Consider the following 20,601-nt stretch of genomic DNA (forward strand, 5'->3'; position numbering starts at 1 on the left):
CCCCTTCACTCTCTGTCATTTTCAGGGGCAGTTTAAGTTTCTGCTCAGAAGAGCAGGAACCCTGTAGCCTAAGCCAATATGTTGTTACATTTCACAATACAGATTCTATGTGGCACTAAATATTTAGGCTGGGATTTTAAAGGAACTTAGGGGAATTAGGTACCCAAATCCCAAGTGGGCACCTTAGTCTGCTTTGAAAATCTCAGCCTTCTGGTTCTGTCAGTTAGACCTTCCATGCTTTCCCAACTGTAATGCATTATTCTTTGAGACAGGAATTTAATTCTCTGCACTGCAGGACACGGTCATGAAAAAAAAGACACAAATTTGTATCCTTGCAAAAACTGCAGCCTGAAAAACTTTCTCAGTACTTACAAGAAGATTCTTCCAGATATCTATAGAGTTTTGTAAAAATGCATACTCACTTGAATGGGATCGTATCACCTCAAATCCCTGCTGGTTTTCATGCCTGAAAATACAGGGAAAGTTTTGGCCAATGCAATATGTCCTAAAGGGAAAGACATGCAATGCGGGGCGGGGGGGCATTGTTGATGTCACAAAGCATAACACCGGGGTCTCAAACATGTGGCCATTTCCTGCAGCCAGCCATAGACGCCGACTCCACTGGCAGCCAAGCTCCCCTCACCCCCTGTCCCCCTGCCTCCCACCTCTGCCCCCCCTCATGCGCGCCACGTCCCCACTCCTCCACCTACCTCCCAGAGCTTTCCACCACCAAACAGCTGTTTGGCGGCACTTAGGACTTTCCAGGAGGGAGGGGGGAGGAGCAGGGACATGGCACGCTCAGGGGAGGAGGCGGAGAAGAGGCAGGGCCGTGGCAGGGATTTTGGGAAGAGGTTGGAATAGAGGCAGGGAGGGGCAGAGTTGGGGTGGGGACTTTGGGGAAGGGGTTGGAATGGGGGCGGGGAAGGGGTGGGAAGAGGCGGGGCAGGGGCAGGGCCTCGTGGAAGGGGTGGAGTGGGGGCGAGGCCGGGGGTAGGAGAGGGCTTTTGTATCTTTGTATGAAAAAGTGTCAGTGATGCAGCCCTCGGGCCAATGTACTAGTCCTCATGTGGCCCTCGTGGTGATTTGAGTTTGAGAATCCTGCATAAGACTGTGGCAGAAGCCACTAAGGGTATGAAAGTGGAAGCTAAGGAAAGAGGAGGCTTATATTTCACAGCACATCAGCACGAAGGCTTTTGCAACTGAAATCCAAAGAAAGGGGCTTCCCTGATCACTTTAAATGTGAATATTTCTCTGAGGGGGGCAGACAAGTTGTTTGATTTACAGCTAGAGCTGGGCAAATAACTGACTCTATAGCCCAATGAACTGAAAAACCATTCTCACTCTCTCTCTGGCCCAGTGACTAGTCAAGTATTTTATACATAGTGGAACAGCTGCAACAGGAGAGACTGAGAAAGACCCGACCCAGAATACCCTATGGTCCAATGATAGGGCACTCCCCGGTGAGTGTCTTAGCCAAAGAATGATAGGTATTAGGGAGGCACCACCATCATCTTCGCCTCCTCCTCCTCCTCTCCTCTGGCTGTGTTATGAATGGAGCCTAAGTCCCAAACATATTTTTTGGCCAAAATTTTTGGTGACATCATGTCACATTCATGAACACTTTCGGGTCAACCAAAACTTCATTTTCAGCAAACAAACTAGGAGTCAAAAAAATTTCACCCAGCTCTATTTTCAGCCTCTTTATGGATCTGATCTTGTGACCTTTGACGTCAATGGGAGCATTGCCAATGACCCTTGAACACACAACAGGAGCTGGGGAGGGAACCCAAGGATGGGGGCAAAGCCAGGTGTGATGAAGAGATAATCCTGGTCCAGAAAACAATTATGATTTTGACTCTTTCCATCCCATCATGGAAGCATTTTGACATAAAGTACGTGCAGACTTGCAATAGAATTCAAAAGGTTCTAGACAGGTCCACAAAGCCCAGAAGGAAAGTTTAACCTCTCGCATACCTTGGGTCTATTCCAGGGGTGGGCAAACTTTTTGGCCCAAGGGCCACATCTGGGTATGGAAATTGTATGGCGGGCCATGAATGCTCATGAAATTGGGGGTTGGGGTGCAGGAGGGCTCTGACTGGGGGTACGGACTGGTGTCTGTGGTGGGACTGGGCATAAGGGGTTCAGAGGGCAGGAGAGGGATCAGGGCTGGGGCAGGGGGTGGGGCACAGGAGAGGCTCAGGGGTGCAGGCTCTGGGCAGCGCTTACCTCAAGCAGCTCCTAGAAACAGCAGCATGTCCCCCCATCTGCTCCTATGCAGAGGTGCGGCCAGGCATCTCTGTGAGCTGCCCTGTCCGCAGGCACTGCTCCTGCAGCTCCCGTTGGCTGTGGTCCACAGCCAATGAGAGCTGCGGGGGCAGCGTGCGGAGGCCCCTGGCTGCTCCTAGACATGCCGCTGCTTCCAGGAGCCATGTGGAGTGGGGCAAGACCCTGACCCTGCTCCCGGCTGGAGCACCAGAGCAGGACAAGCCCCAGACTCTACTTCCCGGCAAGAACTCGAGGGCTGGATTAAAATGCCTGGAGGGCTGGATGTGGCCCCTGGGCCGTAGTTTGCCCCCCCCCGGTTTATTCGGTCTTTTCGGAAGACAAGCATCATGTTTTTCACTTTTTTTTTTTTAAATAAGGTAAAAGAGAGCTGTTGACCATGCATTTTGCTGTGGTAATATTTAAAAAAAGAAGGTGACATACCAAAGGGAAGGGAACACAGCAGAGTGGTAACACTAAAGATTATCTGTTACTGTGGGTACATACACTGGGGGAGGTTTTCAAAGCACTAATGGGATTTGAGCACTCAGCTCCCATTTACTTCCCCAGCCCAACCCAATGTCTTTGGGAGTGGGTTGGTCTCCTTCCTCTGAAGCATCAGGGCTGGTCACAGCTGGAGATGGGATGTTGGACAGGAAGGGACAGGACTCTGAGGTGGTGCCAAGCATCCTCTCAGGTGCTTGGCTGGCTGGTTCTTGCTCACATGTGCAGGATCTAGCTAAGGGGTCGGCAACCTTTCAGAAGTGGTGTGCCGAGTCTTCATTTATTTACTCTAATTTAAGGTTTCGCGTGCCAGTCTTACATTTTAACGTTTTTAGAAGGTCTCTTTCTATAAATGTATAATATATAACTAAACTATTGTTGTATGTAAAGTAAATAAGGTTTTAAAAATGTTTAAGAAGCTTCATTTAAAATTAAATTAAAATGCAGAGTCCCCCGGACCAGCGGCCAGCACCCGGGCAGTGTGAATGCCACTGAAAATCAGCTTGCATGCCGCCTTTGGCACGCGTACCATAAGTTGCCTACCCTTGGTCTAGCTGATGGCCCTACGTGGGGCTGGGAAGGATTTTCCCCCACATCAGATTGCCACTGACCTTGGGAGTTTTGACCTTCCTCGGCTGAGAATGGGTGGGGGTCACTTGCCAGGATAATCTGGGTATACCTCACTTAATCATTTCCCTGCCATCGTGGGGGCCTCAGGCACTGATGCCCCTCCTATTCTCCCCCGTGACACATAATGGTTAAGTCTCCTGTGGGCTGTAACACTTCAGTCTCATTTCAGTTGTTGGGTTTGGTGAGCGGATGCTAGCGGGTGTTAGACAGGAGCTCAGATTAGATGACATGATGGTCCCTTCTGGTCTTCAACTCTGACTTTCAATGGGCGCTGGGCACTCAACTCCCCTTTGTGCCTGCGAAAATCTCTCCCTCTTTCTTCCAGTAGCATAGTTATTAATCTAACACAGAATCTATTCATTCCGATCAGTCCTCTTCCTATAGCTGGCAGTTTGGCGGCTATCAGGGGTGCTTTCAATCAAAGTCCCTGTTTAGATTCCTTGTGACTGTGTGGGTGTGTCACGGGGGTTGCAAAAAAAGCAACAACCAAAAACCAGCTATAGAAATGGAATGTGAAATCTTGACCCCTCTCAAGTCAGTGGTTGTTTTGCTACTGACTTCACTGGACCAGGAATACATCCAGGCTCTTGGTTTAATTTCAGCAAGCCAGGACATCTCTCTAACCCCAGACAGGATTCAGAGGGATAGAGCCCTGCGGTTGCTCTTCCATCAATTGCCAAACATCACACCAAAAGCCTGTCACACTGTCATCTTGAAAATGAGCAGCAGGGTGGCAGCACACAATATGGCCCACCCTTGGGCCCTTCCAGAGCCCTCTGCAGCAGGTTAGCTATGCTGCCAAAGGCAGGAAGAGGTTAAAAGCCATGATTTTTCTTTTTTCTCTAATCTTCTTACTTGTGGTTTGTCTGTTATTGAAGGAAACAAGAGTGTGTGTGAGAGAACTCATGTTTCCTTATTTAGCTGACGTTGTAGGTTTGGTAATTCAATGCTAGCATATGATCTTATTAGCTAGCACATGTTATTGTTTAAATACCGGTTTTTGTACCTAATGAAGTTGTGAATCTACCTTAATCCTAGAATAGATCAATGTGGTGGCACCATTTTGCAGTGCACTAATTTGCTCCTCTACCCTTTCTCATCTAAAACTCTTATTAAAGCCAATCGGTACATCGTTCAGGCCCAAGCTCACAGCTTGTCGTTTAATTTCATGTTATTCTTTCTAAGGGCACTAGGCAGCTTTCCTGTGTCTCTGAGCCATTCTATGTTCTTGGCCACTATGGGATTGTGGACGATCATTATTGCTCCGAGGCAGCTATTTTTCACCTCCAGATTTCCTAACATGTCAGAACTGGGATGCATAGAGCTCCACAGAGCCCACACAGCAGCTAGGATCCATTTCCTCCCTACGAGGACCTCTTGGGAAAAAAATGTGAATGTGAAGGGTAACTTACAGTTTCCTCTGCTTGCACAGCTTCTTTTCCCGTTTAGTAGCTGGAAGAAGATCATCAAAATCAGTGACAGGAATTCAAGTGCCGAAAGAGGACAAGAAACTTAAGATGAGCTAACAGGAATTTAGACACAAAGAGGAAGTGGAGAACAGCAATTCTGAAAGGATTTCAACCAGTGCCTCCATCAAACCTGCAGCCAAGACCAGGAAAGAGTGCTGGACTAAAGCGGATGTCTCCTCGGCCAACTGAGAGATGTTTTAACAACATCTGGAGGATTGGAACCAGGATCAGTCAAATTAATCCCTGGTCCAACAGCATGGAACGCAGTTTAGCCCAGCCATGCAAGTCTGTGCCCCACAAGCCACTCAGTAGTAAGCCTTAGAGCATTACTGTCAGTGGCATTCTCCAAGGGTCTGCTCCTTTGTGATGCTGAGCAGCCTCCATTCCCCATGACTTGCATAAGAGGTGAGGGTACTCAGCATCTTGCAGCAGATGCTGAACACCTCACTTCTTAGGTACGCTGCTGGCCCTCATTACTGTAGGGTCTGAGCACCTCACAACCTTTCCTTTACTGTCCCCCCAACACTCCTGTAGATCGGGCAGTGCTATTATCCCCATTTCACAGATGGTGAACTGAGGCCTAGAGAGACTAAGGACCAGATTTTGAAAGTAACTTAGGCCCTCAGTGGAATTTTCAAAAGCACTTTGACACTGGCCCACCTGTTGATCATTTTAGATAAGCTATTACCAGCAGGACAGTGGGGTGGGAGGAGGTATTGTTTCATATTCTCTGTGTGTATATAAAGTCTGCTGCAGTTTCCACGGTAAACATCTGATGAAGTGAGCTGTAGCTCACGAAAGCTCATGCTCAAATAAATTGGTTAGTCTCTAAGGTGCCACAAGTACTCCTTTTCTTTTAACTCCCCTTGAAACCAATGGGAGTTAGGTGCTTTTGAAAATCCCACTAGGCACCTCTCTGCATCTTTAAGCACGTAAATAATGTTAACAATCCGTCCTTAAGTGCCATGCCCAAGGTCACACAGGAAGCCTGTGCAACAGCAGGAAATCAAACCCTAGGCTATCTCCCTGACCAGCAGACCATCCTTCCTCTCTCAGGATCAGCCGTAAGCTGGGCAAGGGCCACTTCTCCAAGTTTAGTACCACTGCTGCTTTGGGGTTCTCGCTCGCTCGCTCTCTCTCTCGAGAGAGAGAGCATGGGGTCAAACTCATCCTTTGTACAAATCCAGTGAACTGAGTGGAATTCCACGAAGGAGGTATTTGACCCATGGTTTCCTTTAAGGAGTCATTTCATCTCATCTCATCTCTGACAACAGGTAGGTATACAAGCTCTGACCTTCAGGTGGGAGGTGAGGGTCACCATATCCCATTGTCCTAAATGATCACAATGGCCAGACAGGTGGCTGCCAGTAGCAGAAGAAAGATCAGTAATGCCCAACTTTGCTTTGAAACCACTGGCACCATGCTTAGCATGGAGGACCTCCTGTCAACGACCTTTTGGAATGACTCCCTGGGCCAAATCAGTGCAACTTCATTAAACTGCTGCAAAACCCACCCAAAGCACTGCCAAAACCCACCCATGATTACCCTGTAGCAGGAGCCCACTCTGGCACTAAGCAGTGTGGCTAGTTAATTACCCACATCTCTGAGTCAAACCAGCCTGGGGAGATCCTTTATGGCTCCGCACCACCGCAAGACAATGGATGAAACGCATCCATTGACTCGGAGATAGATTTGCCCCATTGCACACAGGTGCTGAACTGAGAGAGGAAGCGGCAGAACAGAGATTCAGGTGGGAGATGTGATACTGAATGCGAGGGCTCTGGGCCAGGTCGAAGATGCGTGGTATCTCCCAACATTAGAAGGCCGATGATGAATGAATCACAGAGTTGTAAAGGTCAAACATGGCAAAGCTCTACTAGGTCATCGAGTCCACAGCCCCTGCCAGAGGGAGAGTTGGCTAGGAAGGGAAAGTTTTAATCTCAGTGTAAACTGTACTGCTGAGCTCATCCCCACTGACCAACCACCACCAACGAAATGCCAGCCAGTCAGTGCTCTGCCTGATGTGGATCCTTTGCTGGAGGAGAACAGAGACAGAGTCAGGTCCAGCAGCCTGGCTGCTTGTGACTATTGGGCCGTACTGCTGCTGTGGTTGCATTCGTTTGCATAATGCCCACTCAGCGGCAGAGCAGGGCAAGTATGCTTTGCAAGGCTCCCTTGATTTACTGCAGGACTGTGAGCCTGTCATCGGGGGTCCCATGCACACACAGAACATCTCAATTTCAAAATAAGACTTCTTGAGCGTCTTGCTTTCCTAGTGAACAGCCACAGCCAAGTGCTTTTGGATTTCTCCCCCATCCCCAAGGCTATGAAGCTTTTCCTTCTACATCCTGCAGTCAGCTGCACTGACTGGGGTGGAGAAAGAACCCCAGGGCCCTCCTGCTGTGTCTCTCCCTGTGTAAGAAGCCAGGGATTACAAACTTCTGATCAATGGTTCCTTGCCTCCATTCCCACTGGCCCCTAGACAGCACAACTCCTGAAGGGGCTGTGCTACCAGGGACTACCCCTAGAACCACCCCTGAAAGCTTCCACAGCATGGATGAGTAAAAGTCGCAAGCCCTCATGCAGGCTGTATTAACTTTCCCTGGTTATGTATGGCAGGGGTTAGAATCTGGAGGGGTCCAGGCAGATCCCCACCATCCGTCTTCCTCCCTACCCCATTCCAGCTTTACAGAGCCCTAGCTCTGTGCAGGGGATTGCACTAGGTGAAGGGGAAAGAAGGGTGCAAGCCGCACAGGTAGGAACCGCCTGCGAGCACCAGCTTCCCGCCACCCCCCATTTCAGTAACAGGAGTTGCATGCGAAAAGCAATACTCGCTATGCACACGGTGGGGTCGGGGCAAGTGACTCCCTGAAGGACTTTGTGTATCAGAGGAGAATGGGCAGCAGGAGCTCATGCTGCACCGAGTGCGGGTGGCAGACAGGTAACGCCTAGATCTAGCCTTCCCGCACATGCCCAGAAGAGAAACGCGGGCTCAGGCACCTGTTTTGGGACATCAGGCTCAGCTTGACTTGGGGGGGTCATCTCTGCAATACTGAATGGCAGCAAAACCTTCATGCTCAGGCAAGCCACCCGTGACAGTTAACTCCTGAGTAGGAGAGCAGGCACCATGCCCAGCCCACACTAGGACTGCAGAGAGATATGTAGCTGTCTGGCATAGGCAAGCAGACTGAGCAATGCAGGATTTCCTCATGCTGAAGGTGCCCCAAATTCAAGGCTGTGGGAGAAAGTCCTACCAGAATGCTGACACTTCATGCACATGCTCACAAGAGCCCCCAGCAGCATCAGTGAGGCCGCAGCCCAGAGCAGCTCCACTGGGCTCATTGCTCCGCTGAGGTCCAGCCTGAAACACATGCAGCAGAAGAGAAAAACATTAACTGAACTGTCAGCGCGTTACAGCTGTGTCAGCCACATGCACATCTGTGGCTGGGAGGGTTTAAGCACAAACAAGACCTATTTCATGCCTGCTCAACAAGTCTTTCACACAAGAGCCAAATACTTCCCTCCCTTCACCCACAGAGCCAAAAGTGCTTTTCAAAGGGGATCAAAGTATCGTCATTAAGTTGTGTAGAAGTTGCTTTTTCTTATTCCCCTTTCCCTAATCTTTGTGGTTAGATTGTGAGGTCCTCAGAGCAGGGACTCTCCTTAAGCATTTGGAAAGCATCTAGCACAGTGGGTGCTACCTCAAGTCATTCAAAATAATCATCATCCCCATTTTATAGATGGGGAAACTGAGGCACAGGGAGGGAAAGTGACTTGACCAAGATCACCCATGAGAGGTCAGTGGCAGAGCCAGGAAGATAATCTGGGTTTCCTGACTCCCAAGGCAACTCCCAATCCACTAAGCCACACTGCCCCCCCCCATAATTTTATTAAATAAAAACCATCTAGGAGAGATGGCGATGGAGAGGCAGGTAGTGTTTTCTAGCATGACAGACCCTCAGAGGTGGGAAAGACCTACACATTAGGCCATCCAATCTTTCCCCCTGTTAATGCAAGATTGTTCTCTGCACGATATTCTCCAATATTTTTTCTGCATTTAAATGGCTCAAACCATGGGGCCTCCACGGCTCCTCCACCCCCTTAACAGAGTGCCTTGACAACAACAAATATTTCTCACTATTCTGCCTGGATTTCAACCTTAAAAATGTGAAGTACTACATATCATTACCCTAGACTAGAGAAAACAGAAGGTCTGATTCTCCCCTGCCTTGACCTCTGTGAAGCGGGCATAAAATGCTACCAAATCAGAGCTCTCCACTCTCACCACTGGTATCCTTCACCAGCCACTTTGCATAGGTAAAGGTTGGAAAAAATGCACCCAAGATGGCCCCATTACCACAGCATCCAAGCACTTCACAATCTTTAACGTATCCTCACAACCCCCCCGTGGGGCAGGGCAGTGCTACTATCCCCGCTGTACAGATGGGGAACTGAGGCACAGAAAGATTAACTGAATGGCCTAACATCAGACAGGGAGGCTGTAGCAAAGAAGGAATTGAGGCCAAGTCACCTGACTCCATAAGCTAGCACTTCTACCACTGGGCCATCCACGCTCTCATGGGAACCCACGGGAACTAGGCCTTGGGTGAAGTTAAGGAAAGCACCATCCCGTACTTCAGGCTGATGATCACCTGGAGACAATGGTGCTTTCTCTCTGCCAGCAGCACCTAGATGTCAGAAAGAACAGCAGGAGCTGCAGCAGGTCTGTAAGGATTACTAGTAACCTCTCCCCATTAGAGCAGAGTTTATCGGCAGACAGTCTGCATTCAGCACACAGGTCCTGGCAAAGTCATCCAACTTTCCAAGCATGCACACAATGACTTTAAGACCAGCATGTCATTACAGATGACAATATTAATCCATATCAATCTGGAACCACTTGAATAATCTCTGCTCATCTAGGATTGCATTAAAGCTCCCTCAATTCACTACAAAGTCATCTTTCACTGACAGTTTCCACATCCCTCTCTCCACCTTCTCAGTTCTTTCCGCCTTCATAGAGAACGTTGTGACATTTGCATGAGTACTGAAACGATTCTATGTCTGCAGTGTGTGGAAACCATTCCCGCCATAGCTGCCTTCTAGAAGGCCGGGGTATGGACAGGCCCTTGCTTTTAATACATCTCTGTCCTATGCACACATACGCACAATGGAGGATAGCTTCCTGCAATCTCTTTTCCTAGGATTGACAAAGTGGGTGAGGTAATATCTTTTATTGAACCAACTTCTGTTGGTGAGAGAGAGATGAGATTTTCCCCTGGGACTGCAAGTCATGGCTAGAGCTGGTGACTTTCTGGTAGTTCTCCTAACCAATACCCAAAGTTAGGGTAAAAACCAAGTCAGGGATATAAACCCTTATTCTTCAGGGCATAAGGAAATCATTAGCTCCCCATGCTTAGGAAGAAACTTCTTGTTTCTTAATCATAGCTCAAGCTTAGAACTGGGAGGTGCTAAGCACTCGGGCCACTCGTCAGCAAAGAACTTAAACACTCGCTTACTCTTATGTACACGAGTAGCTCAATGACCATTAGTCTGATGCTGCATTTGAATACTGTTCTCACATTCTGTATTTATCTATATGCACTCAGAGACAGAGAAAAATAAGTCCCTCGGTTTTCTCCATGCGTGGTCCAAAGTATTCCATGTTACAGACTGCAGCCATTCAGGCAAATATGGTAGAGTTTTAATTTTTTTTAAATAAAGGTCCTACGTGGGCCAGTTAAAATCTCTGCTCCCTGCAGCGGGCAGGGAGCTATTTAGGCTTAAAGAGCTGTGACTGTCCTTCGGCTATGCCAGGTTTTGCCCCCCCCCCCCCCCCCCAGGAAGGAGTGGGGGTTGGGGTGTCTCAGGAACAGGATTTTAAATCAGTAACTGCACGAGCTAGCTGTAAGAAGAACTGCAGGAGGAGAGTGCTCCCGCCACAAAGCCTGTGAGAACACTGTTGTCCTCGCAGTATATCGTCTTTTTCCACGGGTAGCCATAGCCCAGTGTCTCTTGTTGAGGTTTGTGCAGGAAACAGACCTAGTGAGGAAACAGCTACTGTGAGCAATCAGCTGCACTCTGCCAAAGCCCTGAGGACTCCCCCTTCTTTATACCCCTGGCCACAGCCGCCCCATCTTCATTGTATTCAATTCCTTTCATTTCTGTGTGCATCCATGTAATTTTTAGTTTATTCCTCTCTCTGTTGTACAGATTGCCATTGGCCACCCCAGAGGTGGCTGCATTGCTCTGGCTCTACAGGTACATAGCCTGTGAAGTGCGTCAGGATGCCCGCTACTATAGAAGCACAAGATGTGATTATCAATGAAGCCTCCAGAGTACAATGAAACTTTTAGGTCCTGGTCCTACTGATTCAAATGGGGGGAAACCTCCCGTTGGCATCAAGTGGTGCAGGATCAAGCCCTTGGTCTAAAAGTATTTTGGTATTTAGCAAGGTTACAAGGTGGCAAAATTGATCCCCAGACAGGCTATTGCTGTCACAGCTCAATGATTCCACCACAACAAAATGTTGAGAACAGCTTTTTCTTACAAGACACCCTCCCCAAATCCCTGAAATTTCCCATTTCTGCAGTGTCAGAAATTGTTTGTGGACATAAAATTCTCCTGGAAAGCCGAGCCCCAAGAGCCCGGCAATGCTACATTGCATTATAATTCAATCCAAGCCCAGATAGAGGCAATTTGCACTCCTGAAATAGGGGTGGAACTGGCTTAAAAACTAACGAAACACCCCACATCAGAAAAAAAAAGTCCCCAGCCCAGATAAATGCATTATAAAAGCCCACTGGATGCCTGCAGTATGACCAGGTTCATGACTATGCAAGGATGGAAGCACAGTCTGACTCTTGGAATCTCCAGGTCAAGCAGACATCACGAGAGCTGCTGGGAATGTGATCGTGAGGTGTACAATGACTGTCCATTTGTCTGTAGCGCGTTAGCCCCAGAGTGCAGAGATGCTGAAACACACAAGCCTCTCTCTCTTGAAAGATCTAATGGAAGAAGTTGACAAAAGGATTTACGACCCGGCAGGGCGAGGCCGGTAACATTTGCTCAGCGTTTGAGGAAAATAAACCAGCGGGATGTCTTTTTGAAAGGCTGAACTCTTCCTTCTCCGGCTGTCTTTGGGAAACGGGCAGGGAGGATCAACATGCTCAAGCAGCCATGTGTTTGTCTGGGTTTTCAACATACCACAGTTCAGGGGATTTCAGAGTACAGGGGGTTTTGGAGTGGGAGAGTTTAGAAGATGAGGGCCATTTGCAAAATTCGACTGTGGATAGAAAACATGATTCCCTACAGTTTGGGGCAGCTCAGCTCCTTCTCTAGGGGTAACATTAAGAGAGAGCGCTGCAGGCTTGGTCCATTTTAAAGTTTCTCAAGCTTCTCCTTGATCTGTCATGTCCCCACACAAACACGGAGACCTCTGTAAGTGTTATGTAGCTGGAACCATTAATAGTCACTGTTCTAATGCTTAGATTTAAACATTGTAAGAGGCTGAAGAAGAGCAAGCAACCGTCTGTGAATCACACACTGCATGATAGTTCCTGGAAGAATGTCTGACCATAAATGATTATTCCATTCAGATCAGCAAGTAGTAGGGTGGATACACTACTAGTAGTTTCCATTCCATATCACCCCTGTGAGGATTAAGCATACATTTCAGAGCAGGGCACTCAACTACAGCAGTGCGGGAACTCTCTTTTTTCAAATACAGGGGTATTCTGCATAAACAAAGATGCACATTTTAATGACAGGTTTCAGAGTAGCAGCTGTGTTAGCCTGTATTCGCAAAAAGAGAAGGAGGCACCTTAGAGCCTAACAAATTTATTTGAGCATAAGCTTTTGTAAGCTATAGCTCTTGCATCCGATGAAGTGAGCTGTAGCTCATGAAAGCTTATGCTCAAATAAATTGGTTAGTCTCCAAGGTGCCACAAGTCCTCCTTCTCTGTTTGCTCATTTTAATGGAGATGAAATAGGGAAGTTTTCAAGTGTCCTTCAGTCTATACTAGCTAGGTCCTGTGATCTGGGCTGCTATGGTTAAAGGCGTTTCAGTGGTTGGACATTACAACCTGATCCTACAGTTAGGTCCCCGTAAAATCATTAGCATTGCCAACCCTCCAGGATTGTCCTGGAGTCTCCAGCAACTAAAGATTAATCTTTAATTAAAGATTGTGTCATGTGAGGAAAACTCCAGGAATATATCCAACTAAAACTGGCAACCCTAGAAATCATTGTAGCGAAGCCAGCAGGGCTCTGTGAAGGCACCATATTTGTCCTGATTGCAAGAGAAGGGCTGAAATTGGTCACCGAGGGAGTTCATAAACCTCATCTATAAAACACATGCTTCTGTCTGAGAGGCTGGTGTAAGTAGAAGGTCATCCCCCCCCCTTCAACCTCCCCGCCCCCCACACCACCATTTTAGATTATGGTTATGAAAGCCACTTGTATAACCCGCCCTGCTTGTAAATAAAATGTGAAGAATCAAGATGGTTTGGTGATTTGCTGGAGTAAAAAAATCAAATGGTTGGCTGATTGAAAAGCGTCACTCCAGGAATTAAAGCACGCATACTAAGCCTACGTGTAACATGAGGAATACTTTATTGGTGCAGGAGTTCGGGTATACTACCACGGCAAAGCGCTCCTGGTGTGGATGCAGCTATGCCAGGAGAACCGCTCTTTGTACTGATATAGTAAAATCACCCCGCCCCGACAGAAATACACGGCACTGGTAAAAGCACTGGTTTGCTGGTGTAACTGTCCATGCCGGAGACTTCTGCCACCACCACTCTGTGGGTCGGCGATCACACCCCTGACTGACAGAGCTATGCCGGCAGAAGCCTGTAGCATAGACAAATCCTTGCTAAACAGAGGCAGTACTCATGCCAACTCAGTAGCTTCTAATAGTTCCAGAGAAAGACCCTTCCCTTTTTCCCCTCATCTATACTAGCTATTTCCCCAAAAATTCTAACCGATTTAAAAAACTATCAAAGCCCTAGGATAGGCCAGGCTCCAGCAACTGTGTTTATAACCGGTTTGTAGTTAAGCCTTCAAACCAGTTACAGAAAGCGATCTGCCTGCCAGAACTTCGTCCACACCACTTCTAAAATCAGTTTGAGCTTTAGGGAAAGTCTCAGCAGCAAAGATAAGGCCTTACTGTGTATTTGTGCAGCACCCGACACAAGGGGGCCCCAATCCCGACTGACATCTCTGGGCATTACTGTGACACAAATAGCAACACTGTCAAGGAAAACAGACTAAATTCAGCTCACAGTTCCCAAATGGAAACCAAAGGAGTTGCAGCCACTTAAACTAGAGCTGCATTTTGCTCACGTGTTTTCCAGATAGCCCTGGACAGATGTTCAAGTAGACCCAAGTATTTTGTGCCAAGAGAGGAATAGATACATGTTAGCTGTAGATGGAACAATACAGATAAATAGTCCCTTCCAACCCTCCATTTTTATGATTCTATAAACATTTGAACTGGTACATTATTACTTTCACACAGATTTTTACCTAACGGATTCTGACGGATTGCATGACAATCATGTGATTTGCTGTTTTGTTTTGTGTTTTTAAGTAGGCAACCACTCCCCACCCCCCCAATCCACCCATGCTACCTCCTCCTGGAAAAAGAGCTGCCTGAATCTACACGTACGTCAAAGGGTACAAAGAAATAAATAATCTGCTCCTGACATTGCACGCCATTTGGATGTATGTTCAATATGCCCACCGTCATTGTCTCTCTCCATCTATATGCCGATACGTAACCAATTCAGGTGAAACACAACAGGTTAATGCTTTTGTGGCCCTTTATCTTTTCAAAGCTCTCCACACACCTTAGCTCATCCTGCAAAGTTTATTTTGCACAAAAGCCCTGAAATTGTAAACTTTGTAGAAATATACAGGAAAACCCCCTGCCTGAATTCATATGACGCTTTGTGTCCCCAATCTAGCAGCCAAAGGTGTAAGTATAAACAAGATCCAATGGCTTAAAGGTGAAGATAGACAAAAAGGAAAAAAGGGGCAACTTTGTAACAGTGAGGTAATTATTCACTGTAGCAATTTACCGAGGGTTGTGAAGAATTCTCTATCACCGGAAATTTTAAAATCAAGATGGGATGGTTTTTCTAAAAAATATGCTCTAGTACAAGCAGGAATTAATCAAGGAAGTCCTAGGGCCTGTGTAATACAGGAGGTCAAACTAGATTATCACAATGATCCCTTGTAGTTTTACAATCTGTTAATCTTATGTTTTGAGCATCAGGATTAAATTCAGAGCTAGGCAAAATAAAGAGGAGACAATGGCTCTTCATCTCAGATTTACAATGTCAAGGCCACAATCCTGCAATGCGCAGGTGAATCCTGTCACCATCACAATGCCCCACGAAAGTCAATGGGGAACCATCCTCTGCCCACTTAGATCCCATTGAAGGATCAGGGCTAAAGGGCCTGATCCTGAAAGCAACTGATTGTTGAGGAGCGTTTGCTGTCGTTTAACCCCAGTGAAGTTGACGAGAGTAAGCACGGCCCTGGTAGCAAGTGTTTGCAAAGTGGTTTCAAAGAATTAGAACAATTTCCCACAAAAGGAACCCAGCATTGTATGTCAAATACATATTGTGGATGTCAGAGTCGTGGAATGGTTCAAGCAAGAATAAATTGACATAGCAAAGGACAGAGCAAATGTAGAAGCTGCATAGAAAGAGTTAAGGAATCAGACAGCAGGTGAAATAAAACAGAATGACAAGGAGCCTCCAGTTATCAACTAGTTAATTCCTTAGAATCTTGTAAAGTGTGTTGACAGCCTCAGAAGATGCTAAGGAAAAGTCTATCACCTTCTGCATTGGAGATTGCACTCACATCAGAAAATAGCTGATAACTACCCATTACTTGTCAAGACACAGGCAACACTGAAGCCATGCTGTATGGTTAGTCCTCACCACAGCTCCTGGGAGGGACTCAGCGTTCGGAATGGCACATAGAAGTATTTTATTCCATATATGCGCTCATATTAACTTCTGTGAGACAGAGAATGTGTCACAAAATTCTCTGATTATCCCAGATTTTGCTAACCTCCTGGGGCATAGCTCAATGAACCTAGATCTCAAGAACACTTTACACCGGTCCTGATCTTAAGAACGACTTGGCACGAAGAGGGTTTTATTTTTTTCTAACCAGAACTGGTAGATATTTCAAGGCATCCGATTGCAGGAAAATTCAAACACACACAAGCCATGAAACAGGAGGAAACCCCAGTAAGTGTAATTACAGCTCAGAGCTTTCATAGGGCTGGACTTCTGGGGGGGAAAACATGGCAGACAGCTGGAGCCCTGAAGTCAACAGTCGTACGCAGGAAGCTATGGCCTGATTGCTGGAGAGGACAGCTAGATAAGCCTAGCACATAACTTATACACAGGATCCTGCAAAACCTAGGGCTCACTGCAGATTTTATATTATAAAGGGCATAATAAAAATAAACAGCCAGGATCAAACAGCAGGAAGACAGGGAAGGGATGTAAAACCACTTTTACGGTCTGACTCAAAAGCAGTGGAAGAGCCGGTAGGAGTCTAAAGAAAAGGAGTACTTGTGGCACCTTAGAGACTAACCAATTTATTTGAGCATAAGCTTTCGTGAGCTACAGCTCACTTCATGGGATGCAAAGCTCATGCTCAAATAAATTGGTTAGTCTCTAAGGTGCCACAAGTACTCCTTTTCTTTTTGCGAATACAGACTAACATGGCTGCTACTCTGAAACCTGTCATTATGGTAGGAGTCTAATGGCCTTTGGAGCAGGCTCTTAGTGTGAGTAAAATGCTGCAGGGGAAAATATATTTTGGTACCTTCTTTGCATGATGAGGCCCATCAGCTAATTTATGTACATTCCACCTGAACCCCCACCACATAGAGTGACACACAACAGAATGACAGTGGCCCAGATGCAGTTCTTCTTGACACGGATAATCCAAAGCTCCAAATGCCCTCCCAAAATCATTGCTGAATTAGGGCCGATCCAAAGCTCAGTGAAGTCAATGGGAAGACTCCCACCAACTGCAGTGGACTTTGGAGCAGGCCCTACCCACTCCCAGCCAAACCCCCTTCTCTACCCATCTCACCTGTAGCATCAGCCAGTTCTTTGCAGCTTCCCCATTCTTCTCTATCTCCCCTCACGGAAGCAACCAGCAATACTGGAACAGGTTCCTCATGGGGACTGTAAGCAGGTCTCTGGTTTCCTGTCACCATCTGAATCACTAAACCCGACATCCGTTGCTGTGCTGGACAACCCCCTTTGGCTGATAAAGAAATCAACACACATTTTGACACACACTCATCTCAGCTGGCTCTCACTCAAACAGTTCATTTCGGGTTTGTTGGGCGGTGGGGGGAAGAGACTCAAACAAACCACACTAAATACACCTATTGCTAGAGCTTGTTTCTACACTGAAATAGTGCTGCAAAAATTGTCTTTTGCTCCTAAACAAATCAGTGCCAGCAAATTATTACTCCTCAGTCAGCAAGTCAGTACCAGGAATTAATAGCTACACAATTCACTACAATTGTTATTATTCGTATTACAAATAGCATCTAGAAGCCCCAGTTGAGTTCAGGGCCCCAGCCTGCTGGCTGCCGTTTACACACATAGGAAGAGACAGTCCCTGCCTCAAAGAACCACCGGTCATCCCCATTTTACATATGGGTATACAGAGGCCCAGAACAATTGCCCAAGACCTAAGTTGCTGTCTAGTGCCTTTACCACATCCCTCCCTCCCAGCTTCAGCAGCACTTTCCAGATTGAAAGCCTGCAATTAGATCACAGTCATAGTTTATTCCATTGAACTTTTCTACAATGCTTGAAGAATTGTTCTGGGTTTTTTGTTTTTTTGAAGATAGTGGTTCTGCTTAATGGCAATGGGGAAGAACTTATGGCAGGGAATTTACTTAGTGGCTCAGAACTTTTCCAAGAAAGCAGATTTTTGTGTTTCAGGAACAAAGTGTGCGCATAAATATAAAAACCCACAAAAACCATGCACACTGGATATACCATGTTGTAAAGCACCTTCCATTGCTGTACGGTATCTCCCAAATATGCAGCTGTGTTTGTATTATATGTGCTTTAATAATTACGCACCTACTGGATGTTTTTCAGCAGACGGAGGGGTTTATTAAGCTTGACATTGAACAGTAATGGCACATAGTATCTGTTGTAACAACCAGGGATTTAGAGTAGCAGCCGTGTGAGTCTGTATTCGCAAAAAGAACAGGAGGACTTGTGCCACCTTAGAGACTAACCAATTTATTTGAGCATAAGCTTTCGTGAGCTACAGCTCACTTCATCGGATGCATTCCAGGGATTTGTGCACACATTCAGCAGAAGGTGGCATTTTTCTATCACAATACCTTATTGAACCAGCTCCCCAGTTTTGGGTCAGGAACGCCATTAGCCAGGTTAACATCAGAAAAAATAGAACTACATTAGCAAATACACGTGTATGTGTCATGGAGTGTGGGGGAGTCAGGGCCCTGCACCCCCCACTTCTGGCAATTCACCGTGACTCTCGGCCAGCCAGTAAAACAGAAGGTTTATTGGACAACAGGAACACAGTCTAAAACAGAGCTTGTAGGTACAGAAAACAGGACCCCTCAGTCAGATCCATCTTGGGGGGGGTGGGGACCCCAGACCCAGGTTCTGCCCTTTCTCCCCACCCCATCTTCCCAGCCAGCTCCAAACTGAAACTCCCTCCACCCCTCCTCTGGCCTTTATCTCTTTCCCTGGCAAGGAGGCCACCTGATCTCTTTGTTCTCCAACACCTTCAGTTTGCACCTTGCAGGGGAGAGGCCCAGGCCAACAGTTGCCAGGAGACAGGGTGTTGGCCATTCTCTGTGCAGACAGCATCACACCTGCCCTCTAGGGCTCTGCAACAATCACACCACCTAGATACTTAAGAAATGCATAGGGGAAACTGAGGCATACACAGCATTCAGAGAAAACATTAAGAACATTACCACTTCGTCAGTATGTACATGTGCAAATATATTTAAGTCTATATGTAACTCTGATCTTGGGACGAAAAGTAATTTTTTTCCACGTCTTTCAAAATAGCTACTATGCAAAATCCAGATTTGTGGAAGGCTACATTGGAAGCAGTATGCATGTTTGTAGATAAAGCGCCCTAGGAGCAGGGCATGGAATGGAGCATCGGTCTGCTTATTTATTATTTGATTATGCTGCGTTCTATTACGGGGATGGTACTGTGACCCTTCCCAAGGGTACCCGGGGCACCTCACTACCACCCGTCCTTAGCGTGAGGGAGCCTTGTCTGTGCCTGCTGGGGCTCAGCCCCAACTCTCCCAGCCACAAGCAGCATGAGCCCCCCCACCTCAGCCCACATGGGCTTTGCCATCCCTCATGCACGTTAGCGACAGACATACTCCAACTCCAGCGTCCTCCCAGCGGCCCCCTGCAGAGTCCACCTCCCGGTCCACTAAATACCCACAGCATTACCAGACCCGCTGTTCCCAAGGAAACAATCACCGCAGCTTAGCTAGACCTTTGAACACAGCTCCACCTAATGCCATGCTTCAATTTGTTTGCAGAGAAAGCAAGGATACGTTTATTTAAAAAGAACAGAGATTTATAGGATAGCAAACAAACATTGGCAAATAGTGCTACATAGAAAATCAAATCACAACATGCATTCTAGTGCCTAAACTTGACTAACAAGATGCCCCCTCTTGTCTAATAAGGCACTGTTTACCCAAAGTCCTTCTTGCAGCATTTTTCAACCAGGATGGCTGCTATCCTATTTCATAAGGCAAAGCCTGGCGGGAGAAGGATGCCCAGGTGTCTCTCTGCACCCCTAGATATATTAGACCAGTCCTTTGTTCTATAAAACAGAGTACCTCCTCTGTTTACGTATTTCTTCTGAAACGTCACCATCTCTTCATTTGACTCACTAAGCTAATAGACTTCTGTGTAAGACACACAATACACAATGGTCAGCTAAGAATATAAGCATCTCACCTTCTGTCTGGAGGACTCTCCAGGCATGCTACAGGTCACCTGCCTTTAACTACAAGGCCTTAAAAACATAATTTCCAATATATCTACAGATCTCCTTACATATAATCCACATATACCTTGTGCAAAGGTCATGATGATCAGTGTGACATAGGCTTTCAGAAATCTTCACTATCAAACCCAGGGATCCCTGGGACCCTTATGCACCCCTGTGGACTCTGCCTGTTGGCATTAAGATACTAACTGAGGTTATTTACCCTAGTGCATAATTTTGGATGTGGTTTTGAGTAATAGCAGGGCAGCTAGAACTTTGAATATTTTTCTTCCAAAATAAAATAAGGATTTTAATCAGAGCACTTAGCTATCGATCAGTTTATTAGGTGTTTTCCAAAGATTTTTCTCAAAAATATAGAATATTAGCTGTGCATTGCTATTTAATCTTAAACAACCTATTTCTAGTCCCCATTATTACAGGCCTGGTAAACAGTGAATGGAGAGAAGTGAAGAAGTTATTTTACAAGTGTAGTCACCCAATAGCTATATGTTCTATAATTAGAATGAAGATCATGGCTAGTTTTCTGTCTTCTTCAATATTAAAAGCAGAAGTGTTTAATTCCATTTGTTGCTCCATTCACATTATGACTGTACGTGACAAGGAGAGATGACTTTTTTTTCTTCTTCTTTTTGGTAGTTGGCACACCCTTCTG

General features: G+C 46.6%; 1 protein-coding gene across 3 annotated transcripts in view; it reads right to left on the minus strand.

Moving 5' to 3' along the window:
* Positions 1–20,601, minus strand: part of LAT2 (linker for activation of T cells family member 2) — a 45,107-nt gene that overhangs the window by 19,361 nt on the left and 5,145 nt on the right. For 2 of the 3 annotated variants that reach the window (XR_012665366.1, XM_075120847.1), the window contains exons 1-4: positions 16,992–17,156; positions 8,120–8,226; positions 4,809–4,848; positions 423–466 (exon numbers count right to left, since the gene is read on the minus strand). Coding sequence is in view for 2 of the 3 variants with exons in the window: in XM_075120847.1 (XP_074976948.1) it covers positions 423–466; positions 4,809–4,848; positions 8,120–8,207 (172 nt within the window). In the remaining variant the exon portion in view is untranslated. Of the gene's footprint in view, positions 1–422; positions 467–4,808; positions 4,849–8,119; positions 8,227–16,991; positions 17,157–20,601 lie in introns of those variants that run through there. The other variant, XM_075120848.1, reaches the window with a different exon arrangement.

Source organism: Caretta caretta, chromosome 17, assembly GCF_965140235.1.
Source record: "Caretta caretta isolate rCarCar2 chromosome 17, rCarCar1.hap1, whole genome shotgun sequence".
NCBI classification, from domain to species: Eukaryota; Metazoa; Chordata; order Testudines; family Cheloniidae; genus Caretta; species Caretta caretta.